At 42.4% G+C, this 22948-nt stretch overlaps 1 protein-coding gene across 6 annotated transcripts in view; it reads right to left on the minus strand.

Annotated features, from left to right (window-relative positions):
• Positions 1 to 22948, minus strand: part of LRRIQ3 (leucine rich repeats and IQ motif containing 3) — a 161671-nt gene that overhangs the window by 55011 nt on the left and 83712 nt on the right. For all 6 annotated transcript variants that reach the window (XM_072649847.1, XM_072649846.1, XM_072649850.1 and 3 more), the window contains one exon: positions 16347 to 16497. In XM_072649847.1, coding sequence (XP_072505948.1) covers positions 16347 to 16497 — 151 coding nt within the window. The remainder of the gene's footprint in view (positions 1 to 16346; positions 16498 to 22948) is intronic.

The raw sequence follows: 22948 nt of genomic DNA on the forward strand, positions 1-22948 counted from the left end.
TACATCTGGGGGTCAGAATAAACCAGTTTATAACCTAGAAGACTGAGACAAGAATCAGAAGAAGAAATAAAATGCTACGGCATTAAAAATTTTAAAATAAGTTGTGATCCTTTTTTATGTGGAAATACTCCTGGAAGAGACAAGTGCTTCAAGAATCAAGCCAAGTTTCCTTTATAGACGAGATGTTGCTTTAGGTCTGGTTTTATGGAGGACAAAACAAATGTGTTTATGCTGCTGGCATTGTAGTGGTCACAGCTTAGTCATCATTTCTAGAGCTGGAAGGGAACCCAGAGCTCACCTAGTCTGATCACTTCCTCAAGCAAGAATTCTTCTCTAATATCCCTACTAAGTGACCATCTGGTCTGCACTGTAAGACTTCCAGAGAGAGGGAGTCTGCTCCCCTGTCCCAGGGCCCATCTATCTCATTCATGGACACAACTGATGGTTAGAAAGATCTCCTTTATGTAAAATTAAAATGCTTCTCGGCTTCGATCCTATCTCTGTCCTCTAAGACAAGAAGCTGGTTAAAAAACATGCACTAAGCAACCATAATGTGCCTGGATCTGTGCTATGCACTGGGGATAAAGAAAGAGGGAAAAGATAGTTCCGACCCTCAAGGAGCAGCTTAATAGGGGAAGCAATAAGAGAACAAACGTATACAAAGAAGAAACATACACGTACACACATGTGGATTGTATATGCACACACACGTGTATATGTGCACGCATGCATATACATACATACATATACACATAAATGTGTATGTGTGTGTGTGTGTGTGTGTGTGTGTGCGTGCGTAAACTTGGAACTTCAAGGAAGCCTAGGAAGGCAGTAGGTGGAAATGAGAAGAACATTCTGGGCATGGGGGACAGCCAGAGAAAATGCCCACACTGTTCATGGAACATTGGTCATGTATACTAAGTCTAATCCTCTTCTACAGGATGACTATTAAAGTATCTGAAGAAAGTCATCATACACTCCTCCATAAGTCTTCTCTTCTAAAGAGTAGATATCCTCTGTTTCTTCGGTTGAGCTCTGTATGATGAAACAACATAATACCAAAGAAAGATTTAGACTCAGATGTCAGAGGGCCTGGGACAAGGCCCAGCCTATTTTGGGTGTTTCTTATTAGTATGACCTCAGCCAAGTCAAATCTTTATGCCTCAGCTTCCTCAGTGATTGAACTAGATGACCCCTGAGGTCCTGTCCAACTTGAAATCTATTATCCTGTGGTGCTGATGGTCCTCACCATCTTGATCATCTTCTGGTTGTATAAGGTAGGTATGGCCAATGTCATCATCAAAAGAAGTCATTAACCACTGACCACTTTGATGGTGACATTGTCCATAAACCTAGTAATGGGAAACTTAATTTGAGCTAAATGGCTCAGGAAGATGGAGGATCAAGTGAAAATGAGAAAAAAGGGGATAAAACAATGAAGGCCGAGATGCTTGTGCACTTACTCTGGGCCTCTTTTGGTAACAGATATGGTTGTTGTTGCCAGTTTCACCTCCTCATCCCTCTGATTGTAGGGAAGCTGCTTTCTCCATAGAAGGCATAGTAAATCCCCCTGCCGTCCAAAGAGCCCCCCAATATCCTACTCATTAGAACATTCTTCTTTCTCTTTCACCTCCTGTGACTAATTCATGAGCACACAGTGTTTGGTTGCCCCTGTGTTAAACACAAGCATGAAGTGCTTCCTACAGGCCCTTGGAATTACTCCACTGACTATGAATACTAAGGAGGATAGCATCCCTGGTACTTAGGAGCTCCTCCCATCATCTTGCTGGCAATTGGCTGGTTTGACACATCCATCTGCTAGGCACGAACTCTCCCAAAGGTGTTCCTGAAGCACTTGCCTTAATAGGGGCTGCATGGCTCAAGTGAAAGGGCTTTCATTCAACTGGTGAGATCCTGGAGGCCAAGGACACTGTTTTTGCCTATGAACCCCCAGGGCTTAGCACAGTGTATGGCATATCATTGACCCTCAGCAAATGCTTGTTGATGACCGACTTTCACATAAGCAGAAACTACAAACAGCAAGGACACCTCCTGCAGGACACCTCCCTCAATGCCTTCCTCCTGAGATCACAACAGACCTTGTTAGTGATGCGTGGTGTCCTCCTTTGAAAGGCGAGCTCCTTGATGTCGGGACGATGCATTCACTTTCTTACTATTCCCAACACTGAGCATACCATCTGACACAATCAGTGCTGAAAGCCTATGGGCTGGGCCTCTTAAGTCTTCCCCTGTTCCAATCATGTCCTCTTCTCTACTTTCTACTCCTCACACTGGACCAAACACTGGCTGCTTGTGGCTCCTCCATCCCAGTCTTCTTGTTTCTTTATGACTTTTTCATCCTCAAAGGATGATAATTTGGCACCACTGAGAACACTGACAGGAAGGCTCTGAAGTTAATTCCTAAAGAGGGTCAGTGGTATTTTTAGAATTGATAACATGGCTGAAAAACATGTAATGTATCTACAACTTCTCAAGGGGATCCCTCCCATTTGGATTCATAAACTGTCTCATGTTTGTTTAAAAATCAGTCATAGTACATTAAGGTGAAGTCATATGATACAAAAAACTATTCAGATATCAAAATATGAGACAGTATGTAAATAAAATTGATCAGTTTGGATCAAAGCCAGTCATCCATATTAAAGCATGGATATTCCTGATAACCAAAAGACAATTGGACTTCTTGGATGTAAGTTCAGTGTGATCTCACAGTCCACTGGAATATTTTCCTCTCAAAGGCACTATACAGATCTTTGTAGAGTCTCTCTATGATTCTGAGATTTGAAAAAAGGTATTTGCTTGAGGTAGAACAAGCGAGAAGAAGAGTTTGAAGTGAGGGCAAGCTAGAGCAAAAATGTCTAAAGTTCTTGACCTGATGTCTACAGACCCTTCAGTTCTCCACGCCCTGCTCCTCATACACACAAAAGGGATTGTGAACATGGATGAGAAACTCAGCACATCATTATTGTTACTAACCTCTAATGGAAATTTAGCATTTCCTACAATTATTTAAAGACGTGATTCTGAGAAAGGGTTCATAAACTTGACCATACTGACTGCCAAAGGGCTCCAGGCCAGAAAAAAAAGAAAATTGAAATCTTGATAGGGCTAAGGAATTGTAAGCCACATTAACAGTGAGGAAGGGAAACATGGTAATCATATAGAACTTAGAGATGAAAGAGTTCTTCATACTTTTTCTAGAACTCTGACCAGTGGATCTAGAGTGAGAGAATCATAGACCTCTAAAAACCAAGAAAACAGACTGAACTTGAGGAACATATGACACAAGTATTCAGTCAAAATATTGAATTTTCTACATGTGAATGGGAAGCAGATTCCAGAAGGATCAGGCACACAGCCTTGCCCTGCAACTTTTATGAATTAGAAGGATAAAAGGAAGGTTCGTGAATGGCAGATGGAGATGATTTGGAAGAAAGAGTGAGCTTCCTTCCCCGAATTTGATGGAGAAGATCAAGACTAATGCTCCAGAACACCAGAGGCTTCTTAGGGTCTCCCCATCATCATCAGTGTCTCTCCTAAATATGATTACATTACTTCACATGTTGAAGAGAAGGGAGGTTCTTATATATTAAAAAAAAAAACATCTAAAATAGTTCAAGAAGGGTTATATGCTAATCCTAGAGACTGGTATAAGCTTATAAAGCCACACAGAAAGATCTTATAGCCAGATGGTAGGGGTGGGCAAGATACCTTTAACCAAAACTGTTTTCTTCAAAGTTACTAAATATATCCTACTTGCAATACTCAATGAGCTTTTCTCAGTCCTCACCCTTCTTGGCCTCTCTCCAGTCTTTCTCACTGTCAACCATTCATGTCCTTGCTACTCAGGGTTTTTATGAAACTTCTTTCCTGGTCCTTTTCCTCCCTGTCTGATGACTCCTTTTCTGCTTCCTTTGCTGGATCTTCTGACTATGACAACCTCCTCTTTCATAAACTCCAGTGGCTCCTATCAACCTCCAGGACCGAATGTAGTATCACCTCTCATTTCAAAGCCTTCATAAGCTGTTTTCTCTTCTCCCTTTCCTCTCCACTCCCCATCCTCATGTACTCTGGAATCCCATGGCACCTGCCTCTTTTCGATTCCTCCCACAGGATGCTAGATAGTCTAACTCCAGGGATTTGTATTGCTTCTTCCCCCTATGTCTAGGATATTCTTCTTTCTCTTTTCTACCCCCTGGCTTCCTCCAGATCCTATCACTGATGAGAAGTCTTCCCTGACCCCCTTGAATGTTAGTGCCTTCTCTTTACTGATTAAATTGTGTGTATATGTGTGTGTATGTGTATGTGTATATATATAGTTTTCACATACTTGTTTCCATATTTTCTTCTCCTAGATTGTGAAGTACTAGGGAGGAAAAAATGTCTTGTAAGTGAATGATACGGATGAAGTGAGAAATCTGAATTTTAAATGAAAGCACGACATAAAATGGATTAATAAAAAGGGGAAAAAAGGAAGACAGAAACCTCAAAAGTTACTATGTCAATCAATGGTAAAGAACTTAAAAAAGAAATGAATAAATGAAAAGAGTTTTTCTTAAGTGATCACTACGAGCTAGGCACTGTGATACTGCTTTACATAAAGGATGGCCTTACTGTTCTAACTAATTTATTAATTTGATTGAAATAATTTGCCAGCTTGGAAACTGATTTCGAAAGAGGGTTGTTGGCTCACAATTGACCTGAAAATAAGTCACTAATAACAGATTCCAGATCTGTTTTTGAACCTACTCTAATCTTTTTAGCAATGACTTGGATGAATCAAGGAAGGGCATGATTCTTCAATCTGTAAAGAACATAAAGCTGAAAGGAATGACTAATATGTTGGATGAGAGAATTGTCATCCAAAAAGTCCTGATGATCTGGTATGATGGGAAGAATTTTATAAGATGAAATTGGGATAAGGGATAAATGGAAAATTCTATACTTAAAAAATTGCACATGTATAAATAAGGAAGATTTGGTAAGACTATTCATGGTCCAAACACTGAGGTTTCGTTTGAAAGGTCTTCAACCTCAATATGAGTAGAGAGTGTGATGTGTCAGTATTAAAAATAACAAAAAGAAAAAAACCTGTTGCGTTAATAAAAATCTTTTGTCCAGAAGGTAGAGAGTGACTGTGCCACTCTATTCTGCCCTAATTGACTTCATCTGTAGAGTTGGGTTCAGTTCTACACATAATTTTAGGAGAAAATAGACAAGCTGAAGACTGGAGAGTTTAGTGAAAGAACTAAGCTTATATAATCAAAGGAAGAGATGACTTGGTGGGGTTTTGATTCAATTAATGGGGTAGTCAGAATTAATGTCTTCAAATAGTTGAAGAAGTGGCATTCTGAAAAGACACGAAATTATGAAAAATTACAGGAAGGTTGATTTTACTTTAAAGATGAGGACTGGAGCCAAACAAGGAGAGCTGCCCCCAAAGGAAGAGAATGAGCTGCTACGGGAGATCATCCAGTCACAATTAGTGATTGTCCATGTAGATGCTGAATGAACTCTGATGAGGGATTCCATAGAGAGGGTTTAGGCCAAATGCAGGCATTGGAGAAGAAGAGCATTAAGGCCCTTTTGCCCTATAAGATTCATGGATTCTAAACTATAAGTGAGTTATGTTTTGTTTTGTTTTAGAATCAAAGAATGGAAGAGAAAAGGGAAGGAAGGGAGGGAGGGAGGCAGGAAGAAAAGAAGTTCATAGCTTCAGATCTTAGATGACCCTCTTTCAAGACAAACATGTATGGGGGAGATTTTATGAAGTTTGTGGTGGAAATGACGTTCAGATGAAAGTGGGCTTTTCTTTTTTAGCCTCATTGTGTTATTTTGGTATAAATATTTTCAGTTTTGGTAGCACATTTTCCTTTGGTACCATGATGAAAGAGAGAAGGGCTATTTCAGTATACAAACACAAACAGAACATGCTCATTCCTTAATACATTCTGTTTGTTAAGAACTCTTTGACTAATGCTTTTAGCAAACAAAAGGAAATCACCAATTACTGAAAAATAGAATTTTAGTGTTGAAAGGAACCTCAGCAGTCATCTAGTCTAAACCAAGCATAAACTCCCTACCAGGTCACAACCTTAGAGCTGCTCTTACAGCCCTTGACTGGAACACTCCCAAAGGGATATCTCACCACTTCTCCCGGCAGCCTGTTCTAGTTTTGGATGCCTCGATTGTTAGGAAGGTGGTGGTGGTGGCTACTGCTGTGGTTGCAGCTGCTGCTGCTTTGGCTGCTGCTGTTCTATTCCCCCATCTTGCATCCCTCCGCCCCCCCAGCAATGTCAAGTCTAAAACTTCTTCTTGTCTCCACTGCTCCTGGCTCTGCCCCATAGATTCAAAGCCAAAGACTCTCATCCTGACTGCATGTGACAACCCTTCAAATATCTGAAGGTAGCCTGTCATGTCCATATCCTCTCCCAATTCCAGTCATCTCTTCCACAAACTACCACCACCAACTCTTTCAATGAATCCTCATACAACATGGATTCAAGGCCCTTTATCATGCTGGTGGTCCTGCTCTGGACCCTTCCTAATGATATGCCCAGAACTGAAGATAACAACAGCTAGGTGGCTCCATGATGCATACAGCACAGGGAGTTAGAAAGACTCATCATCCTGAGTTCCAATCTGGCCTCAGACACTCACTAGCTATGTGACCCTGGGCAAATCATTTAACCCTGTCTGCCTCCGTTTCCTCATATGTAAAATGAGCTGCAGAAGGAAAGGGGTGAACAGGACTGAAAGTGACAGAACACCAATAAAAACTCCAGATAAGGTCTGACCAGAACTCAGGGAAGAGTGACCATTACTTCCCTCCTTATTGGAAATTATTCCTTTTTTAACCTAGACCAAGTTTACTTTCTCAGTGTTGGTTGCATCCTCATATTAATCTTAAAGACCACTAAACCCCAGATCATTTTTAGACAACTGAACTTCCTTATTAAAATGGGAGGACCTGGAATACTTTTTAATCCTGTCTTTGAACTCTGAATTTATTTTCCCCAAATCTAGGATTCCATCAGACTCTACTGCCGCATTCTTGGTTATACTGGAGAATCTTGAAGTTTCAGTCACTCTTCCTCTCAGTTTTCATCATTTCTACATCAATAGGCAATTCCTCATTTTGGTTCAGGTCCAGAAAAGCAGTTTTCTTCATTGTTCGTTCCCCTTTTTGAAGAATTAGTGCATTAAAGTAAGCCAAGACTCTTCTGTTTTTAGCAAAATATCCCAATGCTCTTTTATAGCCTGGGGAATGATTAATGATTCCAGATAGGAAAACAGAATACTTCCCTACTATTCATGTCAGGTTGAAATATGGCCACATCCATATTCCTGAGTTTGCTTCAGCAGGGAGTTGCCAAACATCACAACTGGCCTTTTAGATTTCAGCCCATCCCACCCTTGGCGTAATATGAAAGTGCTCCCCTTACCCATCCACCTCCTGGAATCTTTTGCTTTCTTCCCAACTAGGCTCAAATGACACCTTGAGGAATCCTTTCTTGATGATCCCAGTTGCTAGTGTGTTTCCTTCCATGGTGGCATTTATTTGCTTTGCATATGTCTTGAATATGTCTATAAATGTGCGGGTTTTCTTCCCTATGAGAATGTAAGCTCCCTGAGAGCAGGGGCTGTTTTCTTTTTGTCTTTGTGGCCCCAAAGCTAAGCATATTTCCTTTTATATTGTAGGCACTTTTGAATTTTTCAACTGATTGATGGATGGATGGCATCTCTCCTCATAGCCTGGTAATTCCTCATCTCCATTTCTCAGAGCACTATAAACTCTTTCTTGTTCAAGGGTCTAGCCCTACCCTCTATCAAAATGTCCTCCTAGTCCTTCCACAGCTACTAAAGCTTTCTCTCTTCTCTTGCTTTTCTGTATCCCTTTCTCCTATCCTTCCACCTTCTGACAAGCTACAGTTCCCCTCTGATTCTTCAGAATCTTTTTTTTCCTCTTTATTTTCCCTTTTAAGCACTTTCATTCTCTTTGAAAATCTGAAGAGTAGTGAGTCATTCACCCAGTCCTCTCACCTTCTCCTTTAATGGAGATCCTAATCTGCATTTTTTTTTTCAGGTGTGTCTATTACTTTTCAATGGCAGAAATATAAAGAGCCCACTCTGCAAGTTATTAAAAAATGTCCACTTGCTCTCTACACTTGTTTAGTTATGCTTTTCTCTGCTGATGGTTCTTGTAACCAATATGGCAGTGCTGGCTTCTGTTTTCTATTACCATTGAACCCTGGGGAGTATGGATAGGTTAGCTATCTTTACATATTCTGAGAGCTGGAATGTGCAAAAAGGTCAGAACATCAGCACCTCACTTTATAGAAGGCCACTTAAAGATAGTAAGTCTAATCCTTTCACTGTACTAGTGAGGAAACCAAGGTCCAGAAAGGTGTGGAGACTTGCCAAAGTCATATGACAGTGTTTGACGCAGTATTTGAATCTGGATTTTTCTGATTCCAAGGACAGTCGTGTCCTACACCACACCACCTGGGGCTGGAATAAGCTTATTCTTTTAGACCCCATAAGGAAGAAATTTTAAAAAACCAACTGATAAAAATTGTGGGGAGAAAGAATCTAGTTCAATAGAAAGGGGGAAAAGTGAAGCATGCTAGTCTACTTCTTCTGTGAATTCTCCATCACTGGAGGACTTCCAAAGGACTGACTGACTGCTTCTTGTGAATGTCTATCTGTGAAAGTCAACTGCATGACTGTTAGATGAGTCAGTCAATAAGCATCTATTTAGCACCTACTATGGGCCAGACATTACACTCAGAGTTATAGATACAAAAGGAGGAAAAAGGCAGTCCTGCCCTCAAGCAGCTCAGTCTAAGAGGGAGACAATAAACAAATATGCCCAAAGAAGCCAGATATATATGATAAATAGGAAATAATTCAGAGAGTGAAGGGCCTAGAATCAAGAGTCATTGGGAGAAGCTTCCAGTAGATGGTGTGATTTGCGTTAGGATGTGAGGAAAGCCAGAGAAGCCGGGAGCCAGAGAGGAGAAGGGAAAGCCTTCCAAGCACAGAAGACAGCCAGGGAAAAAGCCTGCAGATAAAAGATAGAGTACTTTTCCAAGGAACACAAATGCCATTGAATCAAAGAGCAGGTCAGAGGAGGGCATGAGGTTCAGGAAGACCAGGAAGATGTGTATATGTGGAGATGACTGAGGATGAGGTCTAGGTAGGGTCTGGAATGCTGAACTAGGGATTCAGGAATTGGAACTAGGTATGTGGGTGACAAAGAGACACTGGAGTTTACTGAGTAGAGTGGTGACATATTTGAACCTGTGCTTCAGGAAAATCGCTTTGATGGCTGAATGGAAGCTGGACAGGAGAGAAGGGACTTGAGGCAGGCAGAGCCGCTGGCAGCCCCTTCAGTAGTTCAGGCATGAGGTGATGAAGGCCTGTACTAGGGAGGTTACTGACTGTCTAGGTGTGGATTCAGGTCAGAGGCAGCAAAGCCAGGGGAGAGCACAGAACATTGAGTGACAGGGGCTTGGTTTGCATACAGGTCCTTAAAGTGACCTGTGAGCTGTGTCTCTCAATCTCTCTGAGGCTCAGTTTTTTCAGCTATGAAATGAGTGATGTGGGTCAGGTGATCTCTAAGGTAGCTTCTTTCTTTGGATCTTAGGACCTTTTGCTTTTATGCCCCTTCTAATGCTGAGGTTCTTCGGTTGCTGTCTGGAATCTGGTATTTTCATCTAGAGATTAGAAGGCGTGTTCATTACTGATGAATCACATCTGGCTACATCACTACTAGACAGTAAAGGAAAGAAGGAAATGACCCTCCTGCCATGAATATCAATGACCTAGGACACTGGCACGAAGCAGGCAGTGAGTGTGAAGCAGAAGGGGCTGGGGCAGTTAAGCCGCTTCACAGGGATGAAGTGACACCAGATCATGGAGCAAAAGCAGAAGGAGGGAACTCCAACAGCCGCTCTATTTTCTTAATCAAGGAAAACAATCTTTTATACTGGAAAGACCGAAACACAAAGAGTCACTGAAGAAGCTGTGCAGGGAAGGAGGAGACATTTAACAAAGCTCCTACTTGGCCTATCATCAGGATATGACCAATGATAACAGGGAAATTTTTCTGTGGAATATACTTACTATGATTTTTTAAGCTACATTGTGAGTAGACTTGAATTGACATAATTACGTTCTGGGGTTCCAAAGGGAACACATCCTCAATTCCTGGGCTGCTATCACTGACTTTAAAATGACTTTGGCGCACTGGGACTTTTCTGATCTCCCGCCCCCACCCAACCCCCTTCAGAGCAATGAGCTATGGCAGATCTGCCTAAAGTATCAGGGCCCCACCTCCGCCACTAAAGGGAAAAAAGCCTTAAAATAACTCATGGCTTCTAACAGACACAAGGAAGAGAAAATACATGGGAAGGGAAGCCTGTGGTGTTGAAGATCAGCTGAGAAAATGGATTTGCTAGCTATTTCAAACAACAAAAGCGCACAAATGAGAAGCTATTGACAGTTTTATCAATAGTATCACTATCATCTTATTCTCACTTTTGATAGGGTGTGGAGAATGGAAGAGGTATGTATTAAGTGCCTACTATGTGGAAGGCAGGTAGGTGACTCAAAGGATAGAATGCTGGGGCTGGAGTCAGAAGGCCTGAGTTTGAATCCAACCTCAGACGCTTGCTAGCTGTGCAACTCTGGGCAAGGAGTCACTTAATCCATACTTGTCTTAGGTTCTCATCTATAAAATGGGGACACACAGAGAAAGGAATAGAGAACCAATCCAGCATCTCTGTCTAGAAAACCCCACGGACTTTGTCGTGTAGAGTCAGATGTGACTGATCTGGATGTGAGCTGACACCAGGAGCAGGGCCCCAGGCACTGACATCCCCAAGCAGCCCCATGCTCAGAGCATTCAGTAAAAGCAAGCTTCTGAGAAGTCCCTCTCCTGCCACTGTTCATTCGTTGGAAGGTTCCTCGGGCTGTCACCCAGATAAGCAAGATGACTGTTTTTGTAACTCAAATAGCATGTGTTTGGGCCTGACAGCTCATTATCTAGCAGATTACTTCAAAGGTCTTTGCAATGCCATTGTTAGCAGAGAGGCCAATGGGGATGCTGGATACTTTATCCTTTTCCCATGCGGCTTGATTGTGACAGACTAAAAGTTTTTATGGTCTTTGTGGTCTTAGACAGTCAAGGCCTGCTCCTTCCTTTACCCCTTTCCTCATTCTCTTGGTATGACGGTGTCTGGTAAGACACTGTTCTATAAGGGGAAGGAACCATGGAGACATCCCCCTCTGAGGACATGTTCCCCTTTTTTTTTTCCTGAAGAAATGGGGCCTCCCTGACCTTCTCACTCACTCTTTTGTGAGTGAGGTGCAGGGGGCAGAGGTTTCAACAATTACAGAACAAGCCACAGGAATCTAGGACTTGAGATCTAGGCTGGATTTTATAGGCAGCCAACATCAATGCCTGGAGGAGAAAGGATGGTGCTTGAGCAAGGACCTCTAGGAGTGATGCCCAGGGGAAAGATCCATCCAGCACTCTTGTTGCATCTGAACATGAACTGATTAGGACCAGCGCAGTGTAGGAACTGAGGTCTTTTTGGGGCCTACTTCCGCAGAAACCAAGATGGCTTATGAAGAGTCTGCCCTGAAGGGTCGATGAAAAATAAGTGTACCGTTGCTTCTGCTTTATCTACGAAGTAAATAATTCTGTAAAAGCTGATCAGAGATAAGTCATTGGGGCCAGTTAGTCAGTCAATACACATTTATTAAATGCCTACTATGTGCCAAGCACGTACTATGCACAAGGAATACAAAAAGAGGAAAAAGAAAGAGATTCCTGGCTGGGGGGCTAGTCTCTGCCCCTAACCAATGAGGGAGACCCTGGGCTGATGGCAGTAGAGAGAAGAGACAAAGCCGAGCCCCTCGAGGCTCTGGATTTTGTCTATTACACAGTGGAGTCAGAGCGAACTCCTCACACTCAGAGAATTACCTGGACTAAGGCCATCTGTGCCAGTTTCTAGCTGTTCCCTACCAAATTGTAAACCATGAGGGGAGATATATTTTTTTTCTTCTCTAGATCATGTGTGTCTTTAAAGATCAACACTAAATACATTTTGCTGTTGTTGTTAAATGAGTCAGTTAAATGGCACAGTGGCCATGGCAAAGGACTCAGGAGTTAGGAAGGCCCAAGCACAAATCTTTCCTGAGATACCGTCTGTGTGGCTCTGTTCACCTCCATCAGCTTCAGTTTCCTTAGTGCTGAAACGAATCCCATGTACCTTAAACACCACCAGCTCCAGCCCACCTGGAGTAAACCAAACTCACAGGGCTGACGTCCTTAGGGATGAAACGAGATCTTTAGCTGCTGTCAGTGCACAAAGCCTGGCCTGATTGTTAGCAATAAATTGTGAGCTCCCTGGGGGCAGGGACTGTCTTTTGGCACAAAATAAGTGCTTACTGACTGACTGACAACTGACAATGGAAGTGTTTGGTTTGGACCCTTTAGAGATCCTGTCATGGACTGTTAGACAAGTGATTTCTGAACACACTCGGAGCTCCCACAGGCTCCACGGGAATCAGTCAAACAAGAGCACCTTTATTTTCTTTTCCGACATATGAGAAAAATGCCATTAACAAAGTATACTTGGATATTAGTAAGACATCTAAAAGATTCTCCTAGTATTCTTGTGGTACAGGATTGAGGGATATGGATTGGAGGAGACTACAATGAGCTGTGTCTGGGCCGGCCAGCCCAACTCAGTCCAAAGTGTTCTGATTAATGGACTGACCTCACCTGGGATGGACATCTCTTCTGGAGTGCCCATAAGGCCCTGCTCATGTCCATGTTCTGTTGTACACCTTTCATTTGGCTTAGCACATTTGGGTACAGTGTATAGCTAAGAGGCCCAGCTGATATGTTTAATGCCAGAAGAAAAAAAGATCCAAAAATATTTCAAGAGTCTATATTAGAGGTCAAACTTACATGGTTTGCTAAGCATAAACAGGGGCACTCACTAGCTGTGTGACCTTGGGTAAGTCACTTAACCCCAACTGCCTCATCCTGGGTCATCTCCAGTCATCCTGATGAATATCTGGTCACTGGATTCAGATGGCTCTGGAGGAGAAGTGAGGCTGGTGACCCGCATAGCCCTCTCTCACTCAAAACAAAGTCAAGTGCAAGTCATGTCACTATTTCTCTGACGGCATGGTCTCCTTCGGCAACAAAGGACGAACACACACAAAAGGATAAACACAAAACTTGCTAAGGAAGGTAAATAATTGAATTTAAAAAGATTCTAATATAAAAGTATGAAATTGTGTGGAAGGAGTTAGAAGGAAGTCCATGCAAAAATGAGTTATGGGGTTTGCTGGCCAGCAAACAAGCACCAAGCACTTACCCACCACCTCCTCCAGACCAAATATTGTCAGGTTAACAGGGATCAGGAACTAAACAAAAGGCAATGCAATGTCCTTCGCAGAGAAAGGGAGGCAAGGATTCCATTGGACTCAGCCATGGTCAGATGACATCTGAAGTACTGAGTTCAGATCTGGCTATTACATTTAGAAAGAAAATGGGCATGCTGAAAGGGGACTACAGAGAGATGATGGGAAAATGAGGGAGTTTCCAACCCATGCCATAGGAAGACTGAATTAAGACATGAAATACCATCCTAGTGAAGAGAAAACCATGGGAAGAATCATCCCTACAGCCTATTCTCTGGCTCAGGAGAAGTTTATTCTGCTCAACCCCATGAATTAGGAACAGTAAGTGGGTACTACAGTGAGTTATATTTTGCTGTAACATGAAAAAGAAATTCTTTACAATCAGAGAAGCCTGAAAGGAACAATCTTAGCAATGGAAAAGTTACATATGAAGCCAGGCAATGGAAAGGGATAAAGCTCCATGTTTTTCCTTTGTTTAGAAAAGAGATATTCTTCATCCAATCCCAGCACTCAATGTCCAGTTGCTGAGCAAACAGGTAGGCCCAGGGGCCTCTTCTGACTGTCCACACCTAGTCTCCTTTTACGAGTCGGCTGCCCCTTTTACTGCCAGACCACTCCTACGCACTCACACTTCCACCCCTGCATACACAAGCAGACACACAGGCATGCACCAGCTTCCCTTCATCTCCTCTGATGAATACTCTCTATCTGTACCACACAGAATGGCACATCATTGAATGCTGACATGTGTTATTCTGCAATTATTTCAAATGTATACATCTTGTCTCCTCGACTGATTAGAAGCTGTCCACATGCAAGGGCCAAGTCTTAAGCATCACAGTGCCTAAAAGTGAGGCACGCAGCAGGCCCCCAGTCTACAGTGCTAAATTGCATTATATGGGTCAATGTATCCATTTTGTAAATGAAAGCTGACTGGGAATCATACATGTAACCCAAGCATCACTTCTGCTCTAAGAGCAACACATTGAAGTCATAATTAACATTCAATAGGAAAGCACAATAACCAACAATATGTTCATAAAACAGAGCCAAACCACTAATCCTAAAGCACTTTTTACTTTAATATAGCTCGACACTGTACTGCACTAGAAGATACTATGGAAAATGTTTGGAGGGGATGACAGGGCACTAAAGAAGGCACTAAAATCAAATGGGCCCAGGAGCGCTGATGCCCAACCTCACACAGATGAAGACAAACTGTGGATTTCTGGGCAATAAGAACATCAGATTGACCGACGCCGTTGGGGAAGATCGGTTTGAGTAGCTTGAGAAGTAACCTGGCGTGGCGCCTGTGGCTGCAGCTGCAAAACAAAGGATGGAGGAGTCAGATTTACAGACGGTCCAGAGAGCTGCTCCCCGCGCTGGTGCTACAGAGTGAGCTACTCAAAGGAACAGCGACATCATTACCACATCATGTCTAATATGAAAGACATAAAGAGTCGACTCCCAGGAGGATGAACATTTCTATACAACGTTCACTATCATGAAATATATCTGCCTATAGCGTCGTTATCTCACCGATATTACAACAAAACTGTTCCCCTAAAAATGAACGTTTTCTTTAAAGTGATTGATCAGTTGCTATGGTACAGATATAGTAACTGACTGCAAGTCTGCGGTCTCTGCTAGCATCTCCTGGATAGGGAACACACCCTAAGAATGACTTGAGATGGAGTACATGGCAACAGCAGCATCCAGGATCTTGAGGGTTCTACCTTCCAGCTGGAGATACGGAACAGATCACAATGTAAAAGACTCACTGGGGCCGATGTCAGTAAATAAGGTCCGTGTCTTATCTGGGATACCTGCAGTCTGCGTCTCCTTGGCCAAATTAAACTTCTCATGAGTAAAATGAGAGGGCACTAACTAAACGCCCACCCCCAAGATTCCTATAACATGAAACTAAACAACACCAAAATAGTTTGGCCTGAATGTAGCTGCTGAGGATGGAACCGTAGGGTGTGGTTAGAAATCATGGTCTAGAAATATCTATCCGTCAGTGCTGTTTGCACACAATGGATAAGCAGCCGCAGCTGGGCTGGAATCTCATTTTCTTCACTTTCTAGTTATATGGTGGCTGTCGGTTTAATCTCTCAAACCTTCAGCTTCTTCATCTGTAAAATGGGAATCTACACCTCTGCGGCACAGTACCTGCCTCACAGAGCTGTGGTGAGGTGAAGGCATAATAAGAAATGGAAAGGTGCTTAGCTAACCTGAAAATGCAGTTTTATAATCGTGTTGGAAAGACCTTGTGATTACTGTTGTACAAAACAGACAAGTGAATGATTGATCCCAAGAGGTGTGAAGTGCAAGAACTATTTAGGAGAAGATAGAGTACAAAGGAAAAATGGAATGGGGCCATTTGGGCCCACAACATCTACTGCATTTAAAGTCCCGGTAAAGAAAAGTAAACAGATTTGGATGTCTCTAGCAGTGCTTTACACAATGGAGGTAATCAATCAGTGCTTGTGGAATTCAACTGCATCTAAGATAGGGCTAAGCTACACTTCTCCTTACTTTGAACTCCCAGAAATCAGCTCCTCTACCATCCCATGAACTATTGGCCAGTATTTCTGGTGCCATAATAAGGTAAGAATGCAGCAAGGATTATAAAAATAGTTCCAAATTAATATACCATGTGATCCCAATTATTTTATCAATGATTCTTTCCAATTACCTGGACTAAACATCACTAGAATCTGAGGCAGAATATTAAATGTTATTTTTTAATTCCAAATTTGGAGACATTCGTTACTTTCCAAGACTATCTCAGGAGCTGGCCCAATGGTCTTGCACAACAGAATCTCAGCTCCAATTCCCTGACGTAAAGCTCCCAGATGCAGACTCCCCACAGTTACCTTGCTTCCAGGCGAAGGAGGTGCTTCTTCTTCAGTCTCTTTATCCGACTTCTCATCTTCCTTTCTTGCATCTTCCTTTGGTGCCTTAATGGCTTTTTTTTTAGGACTAATAACATGTTCCCTTTGTAACGATTTAAGGTAAAGTTTTGCCCTAAAAAAGGGAAAAAAAAGAAAAATGCATTATCAATTAATTTTCTGGAAACAAAAATAAAAAAACCAACATTCCAAATTTCTTAAGGCATCTTATGATAATAGTTATTTGTATCACTGCATGTTTTCATGTTACCTCATTTGACCCATATAACAATGCTCTGAAATGTGTTACTATTAATCCCCATCATATAAATAAGACACTGAGGCTCAGAAAAATCAGTTCTTTGCCCAGGATCTGAGGAAGACGGACCCAGTCTTTCTAAGTTTCGGTCTTAATTTAAGTTAAATGTTCCATTCATTTAACATAGTGCTGCGCCACTAGCACTTCCTCTATGCCTCCTTCTAAGAAAAAAAGTGTTATCTATCCATAGACCAATGTCTGACTGTTGTGATGTCTGCTCTCACATTCGGCGGTGAGCTGTGTGGGAGCGGGTCATGTTACACGTCTGTCTCCCTTTCATTCACACGGCAGATCCTGAATTAATTTTTCTGGATTGCTGTTTCTGTCAATCAGTTCATAAATACTTTCCTGAACCCACATTATGTTCCAGGTACCGCGCTAAACACTGGGGAGACAATAAGCAGACAATCTGTTCTCAAGGAGCACACGATCCGATGGGAAAGGCAGTAAGCAAGCAAACACATGCACAAGTCAGACACAGGACAAACAGGAAGTACTTAATACACACAAGGCTTAGGAATTAAGAGGGTTTGGGAAAGACGGCTTGTTCAAGATGGAATTTTAGTTGGAACTTAAAGGAAGTCAGCAAGGGTAGACAGGTGGCACAGTGGATGGAGATGGAGTTCCCAGTCTGGAGTCAGGAAGACTTAAGTTCAAATCTGACTTCCAACACTTATTAGCTATATGACCCTGCTTGCCTCAGTTTGCTCATTTGTAAATGAGATACAGAAAGCAATGGCAAACCACTCCAGTATCTCTGCCAAGAAAACCCTAAATGGGATCAAGCAGTTGGACACTACTCAAAAATGACTGAACAACAAGAAAGGAAACTAGGCAGAGTTGAGGAGGGAGAGCATTCCAGGCATGTAGGTCAACAAGAGAAAATGTCCAGAACTGAGAGATGCAGGGTCTGGTTCCTGCAAGACCAAGGAGGCTATAATGTCATCACTGGATCAAAGAGTACATCTCAGGGAATGTGTGTGTGTGTGTGTGTGTGTGTGTGTGTGTGTGTGTGTGCGCGCACGCGTGTCCTTCATTGCCAAAGAAGACCATGTCACCAGAGAAATGATGACATGACTTGCACTTGACTTTGTTTTTGAGGGATGGAGGGCTGTGCAGGTCACCAGCCTCACTTCTCCTCCAGAGCCATCTGAATCCAGTGACCAGATATTCATCAGGATGACTGGAGATGATCTAGGATGAAGCAACTGGGGTTAAGTGACTTGCCCAAGGTCACACAGCTAGAGAGTGTCAAGTGTCTGAGGTGAGATTTGAACTCAGGTCCTCTTGACTTCTGCACTGGTGCTCTATCCACTGTACCACTTAGCTGTCCCAAGGGTTGCAGAATAGGTCAAATCACAACAGGGTGCCCTCATTACCCCCAACACAATTCTTGTCAGGACAGGTTTCTCCAGGCAAAATCAGGTTTCAATGAACAATAAGGTGTCACTCTCACTTGGGCAAAGAAGGAGGCAGAGCAGCAGTGACGGCAGAAGTGGAAGCCAGGAAGTCCATAGCCCAGGCAAAGAAGAACTCAGAAACCAATTTCCATGTGAGGGTTGGGTAGAAGACCATTAACCTGATAAACCTGTTTTCACCCAAAGAAGACTTCAACAGTGGACTTCAGGCCTTCAAGAAATATCAGCTGTCCCAATTGGGCAATGATCAGATTGACTCCCAGCTTCTGAGCTGTTGTAGATCAAAAGCTCAGGGCATAAAGAGTGAGACAAATGAAAGAGTAGGTTACAAAGGGCTTTGAAGGACAAGCTGAGAGTACTGTGCTGGATCCTGGAGGCAGTGGGGAGCCACTGGCAGACACTGAGTGTGTGAGGGGATGGGGGTACTTTAGTAAAATCACTTCGGTGGCTCCAGGGAGGATGGACTGGAATGGGGAGACATGAGGGAGGCAGACCCCTAGCAAGCCATTTCAACAGTCTGGGCATGAGGTGATGAGGGCCTGCGCTAGAATGGCAGCAGTGTCAGTGGACAGAAAGGGTTTTATTGGGTGGGGTGGAGAAGGTGCATAACATTCATGGAAATTTTTATTATCAGAGGATATTTACATGAAACTATTTTAGGAAAATATATTAGATAGCAACTGTCAGACTTTTTGTTTTTTTTATATTTTCCCAATTTAATGTAGGAACAAATTTTCATCTGTTTTTTTTAAAAATGTTAGTTTCAAATTCTCTCCATCCTTCCCGAGTCCTTTGTGACAAAGTGAGCAATCTGATATAGGTTCTACATGTGCTATCACACAAAACATATTTCCACATTAATCATGCTGTGAAAGAAAACAGACCCAAAAAACACACACAAAAATTTAAAAGTGGGAAATATGCTTTGATCTGCATTCTGCCTCCATCAGTTCTTTCTCTGAAGTGGAGGGAGCTTTTCCTCCTGAGTCCTCTGGAAATGTCTTGAATCACCGTATTGCTGAGAAAAGCTGTTATTCACAGTTGACATTCACAGTACAAGGCTGATATTACTGGGACCAGTGTTCTCCTGCTTGTGCTCACTTGACTCTGCATCAGTTCGTGTAAGTCTTTCCAGGCTTTTCTTTTCCTTTTTTTTTTAGATCAACCTCTTCATTTCACTTTATTTTAGCTTTCCACTGAATAGTGTTTTTTTCCAGTTTTCAACATTTACTTTTATGAGATTTTGAGCTCCAAACATTTTCTCCTTCTCTCCCCTCCCCTTTCCCGATCCACAAGACATTTCCACATTGGTCACACTGTGAAAGAAGAAAGGAAGCAGTATGGAAGGGAAAACCACGAGAAAGAACAAACAGAAAAGGGAGAAACACTTTAGCTGAGTCTGCAGGCCTGGGAAGTTTAGGGGAGAAGATGTTAAGCTCTGCTTTGGACATGGTGAATTTAAGATGTCTACCACCATCCGACTGGAGATGTTGGAAAGGCAGTTAGACATGAAAGAGTGAAGAGCAAAGGGGCGAGGGCAGCATCATTCACACGGAGGTGTTCATAGAGGCCATGGGAGCTGACATGACCCCCAAGGGAAGTCGTATAGAAGGAGAAGAGAATAAAGCCCGGACAGAGCCATGAGGGCCAACTGTGGTTAGAGGGAATAGGAGAGTTCGATTTAACCTCTATGAAGGGGGGAGAAACACAAACGAGGAATGCCTATTGTAGAAGAGGACAGCCACAGTTAGTCCATCAGCTTGATACTCTGAATAGATAATGACATGCAGACACACACATGCACACTTTTTCGATGCCTTTCTGGGATCCTGATCAGTGTAATGTTCATACTTGTTGGGTGGGTGAGAGACCTCTTAGCTCTGGTTGGGCTTGGGAAGGAAGGAATTTCTTCAAGCCTGAGGCTAGGAATGGGGGGGAGAAGAATAAAAAGATATCCCACAAACATCTATAAACAGGTTCAAGAGGGGGTGGGAATAAATGAAAAGATTTTGTAGTTCATTCTAAGCTCTCTGCAGAGATGATATAACGAGTGTCAGCTAACCAGTCTCTAATCGTACCAAAGTATTTCCTAGGGCCTTGGCCAGTCTGGTAGTGAAGAGTATTAATAAATTTATGCAGAAGTAGGAGAGTGGGGATTCCCCTAAGTCTCAAGCCAAATTAGTGTCAGGGGATGCAAAGGTCTCTTGCACAGTTGGGTGGGGCAGCTTCCTATGGCTTTGGTTCAAGAGAATCATGGAATCTTCTCATCTCTAGGCAGAAGAAAGGAGAAGCGAAGCAGCTTGAAGCTGGATATGGCTTTGGAGATCCACAAACTTTGATTAGGAACAAGGGAAGAAGGATTATGGGAATTGTAGGGCTCTAGTGCAGCGTAAGAAAAAACTTAAAGCAGATGGAGCAAGAGAATGTCCTGATTTGGGGCTTGTGGGGAGATGGGGTAGTATCTGCTCGGTTAGGGCTGAGATGGGACGCTGCAAGGATTATCCAAAATGGCTGGATTGGGGAAAGAAGGAGCAGGAAACTATGTTCTGAAGATGAGCAACTCGAATGGCAAGAGAGATGGAAAGTGGTAGATGAGAGAAGCTCAAAGGCATCTCCTCCTTATCTGGGCCTCTTGGAAACGTCATTCTAAAACTCTGATCAAGACAGCTCTTCTACATGAAACTTTTCTCGATTCTCCGAGATGCCAGTGCCTCCCTCCCACACCTCTCTAACACCAGACATCTAATTTGGATCCACTTATAAATGTACATTTTGTCTTGCTGACAGAATGTAAGATCCCTGACAAAGAACTGCTTCACTTTTGTCTTTTTATCCCTAGATCTTGTCACATGTTAGGTGCTCAACAAGTGATCAGTGTTGTAGGAAACAGGAACTAGAGGAGACTGAAGATAAGAGGGAATGGGCAGGATCCTGTGGAATGTGATGGCACCTGTGGAGGAATGGGAGATGGGGTAGAGGAGTTCGGAAATGTAGACTTGGGAAGAAAGAGCTCACGATGAGTCCTTTCAAATTTTTTTCAGTAGTGTGAAGTAAGGTTCTCTGGTACAGGGGGAGGTACTTAGGTAAGTAGGTTAAGGAGATGTTTGGAATGGCCCTTGTTTAGCTGGGTTCAAATTAATAATTAGATAATATGAATTTGGTCCAAGTTTGGTTTTGTCATCCCAGCACCTAAAATGACAGCATTTGATGAACATTTGGTGATGCCTCATTTGGCTAACTATAGTGGACCCAGTAAGCAGCATTCTGTGACCTCATTCAGGAGCATCCAGAAGCAAGCCAAGAGATGCAGAGAAGACAGATGATGAGAGTAACCCAATTCTGTGGTTTGTCAAGGCAGGAAAGGCAATAGGGTAGAAACAAGGTAAAGATGAACTCATTTCGATGAAATAGCTTCAAAGGTAGGAAAGTAGCCCCTGGCAAAGGTTGTTAGACTAGGAGACCATTGAGTGACTAGAGCTCACAATTCAAAAAAAGAATAGGTTTAGGATAAATGAAGTAGAACGAGTGGCCAAAGGAGAGGAAACTGTGACCAGAGTAAGGAAATTCAGAATTCTGGCTCATGAAAAGGCAATACTTGCAAAAGATGATGAGATGAAGTAAAGAGTGATCTCAGCGAGTCACTGAGATGGAAGATAAGGAGGCTGATGTACTTGGAGGCCCTGGCATTTAAGGACACAATGGCATGTATACTACTGTCCCCAAGTCAAAGGGCAATGACTGAAAAAGAAGACTACGAATTAAAAACTCTCTTAAGAAAGAAGAGAAAATGACCTGGTGGTCAATAGGTTATATCAAACGGGAAGCAAACAGATGTAGATGTAGACGAGGTGAGGTTGTTTAGTGACAGCAGCAGAGGGAAGTCCTGAAAGTGGTCCTGAGGAAGGAGCAGGGCCCAGGCCTCCTCCTGCTCCAGTATGTTGGGAAGCACGAGAAGACAAAGATTGGCCCTATTTGCTTAAATTGTGGCAGGGAGGTGGTAAGGGTACTGGTAATGAAAAAGGGAGAAGTAGCAATGAATCTGAGAGATATTTTGAAGAACATTATAATAGGAATTCAGGCCTGGTGGGCAATAAATAGTCAGTGGAGAGAAAAGAATCAAAGATAAATCTAAAATCTCTATACTTGGAAGAATGTTCATCTCACCACAAAAAAAGAAAAGCTTGGAAGGGGGCAGAGTTTCACCAAGAAGTAGATGAGTCTGTTTTTTAACATACAGAATCTAATTTGATGGAATATCAAATATTCTGTGACAAGCTGAGCTAGCAAAGGGTCAAAACTAGAAATATGGACTCAGAAATTCTAGAACACAAAACTTAAAGATTTAGAAAGGACCTTCAACTAAATCCAACAACCCCATCTGTATAATGGATTCTACTCAAGAATGAAATTCAAAGATGCAAAATGGTAATCTGTGATCCCAGGGGCCAGTGAACCTCTGATAAGGGAAGACACAAACACAAGTAACTCCAATATAAATAACTGTAATGATAATACAAGTAACATAAGACAAATTAGAGTTTAAGGGCACAGAAGAGGTCCAAATGGACTAAAGGATGTGAGTAGGAAGGGAATAAGACCAGTGTTTATGCCTGAACAGAATGAGTATGTGAAGGTCTGAGAACAGGCCTCCCAGGCATGGACATATTTCATCATCCATATTTCCCATCTCATGATCAGTCTATTTGACTGTATAAGTAATTAAGCTTGGGATGGACTTTTTGTCCTTCTTCTTTTAGCTTATTCAGCTTTATTCCTATGCTATATGTTCCCCACATGACTCTGCAGTGGAATAAATAATAAATATTAAAGCATCTTGATCTCATGTAATT

This window comes from Notamacropus eugenii, chromosome 2, assembly GCF_028372415.1.
Source record: "Notamacropus eugenii isolate mMacEug1 chromosome 2, mMacEug1.pri_v2, whole genome shotgun sequence".
In the NCBI taxonomy this organism is placed as follows: domain Eukaryota; kingdom Metazoa; phylum Chordata; class Mammalia; order Diprotodontia; family Macropodidae; genus Notamacropus; species Notamacropus eugenii.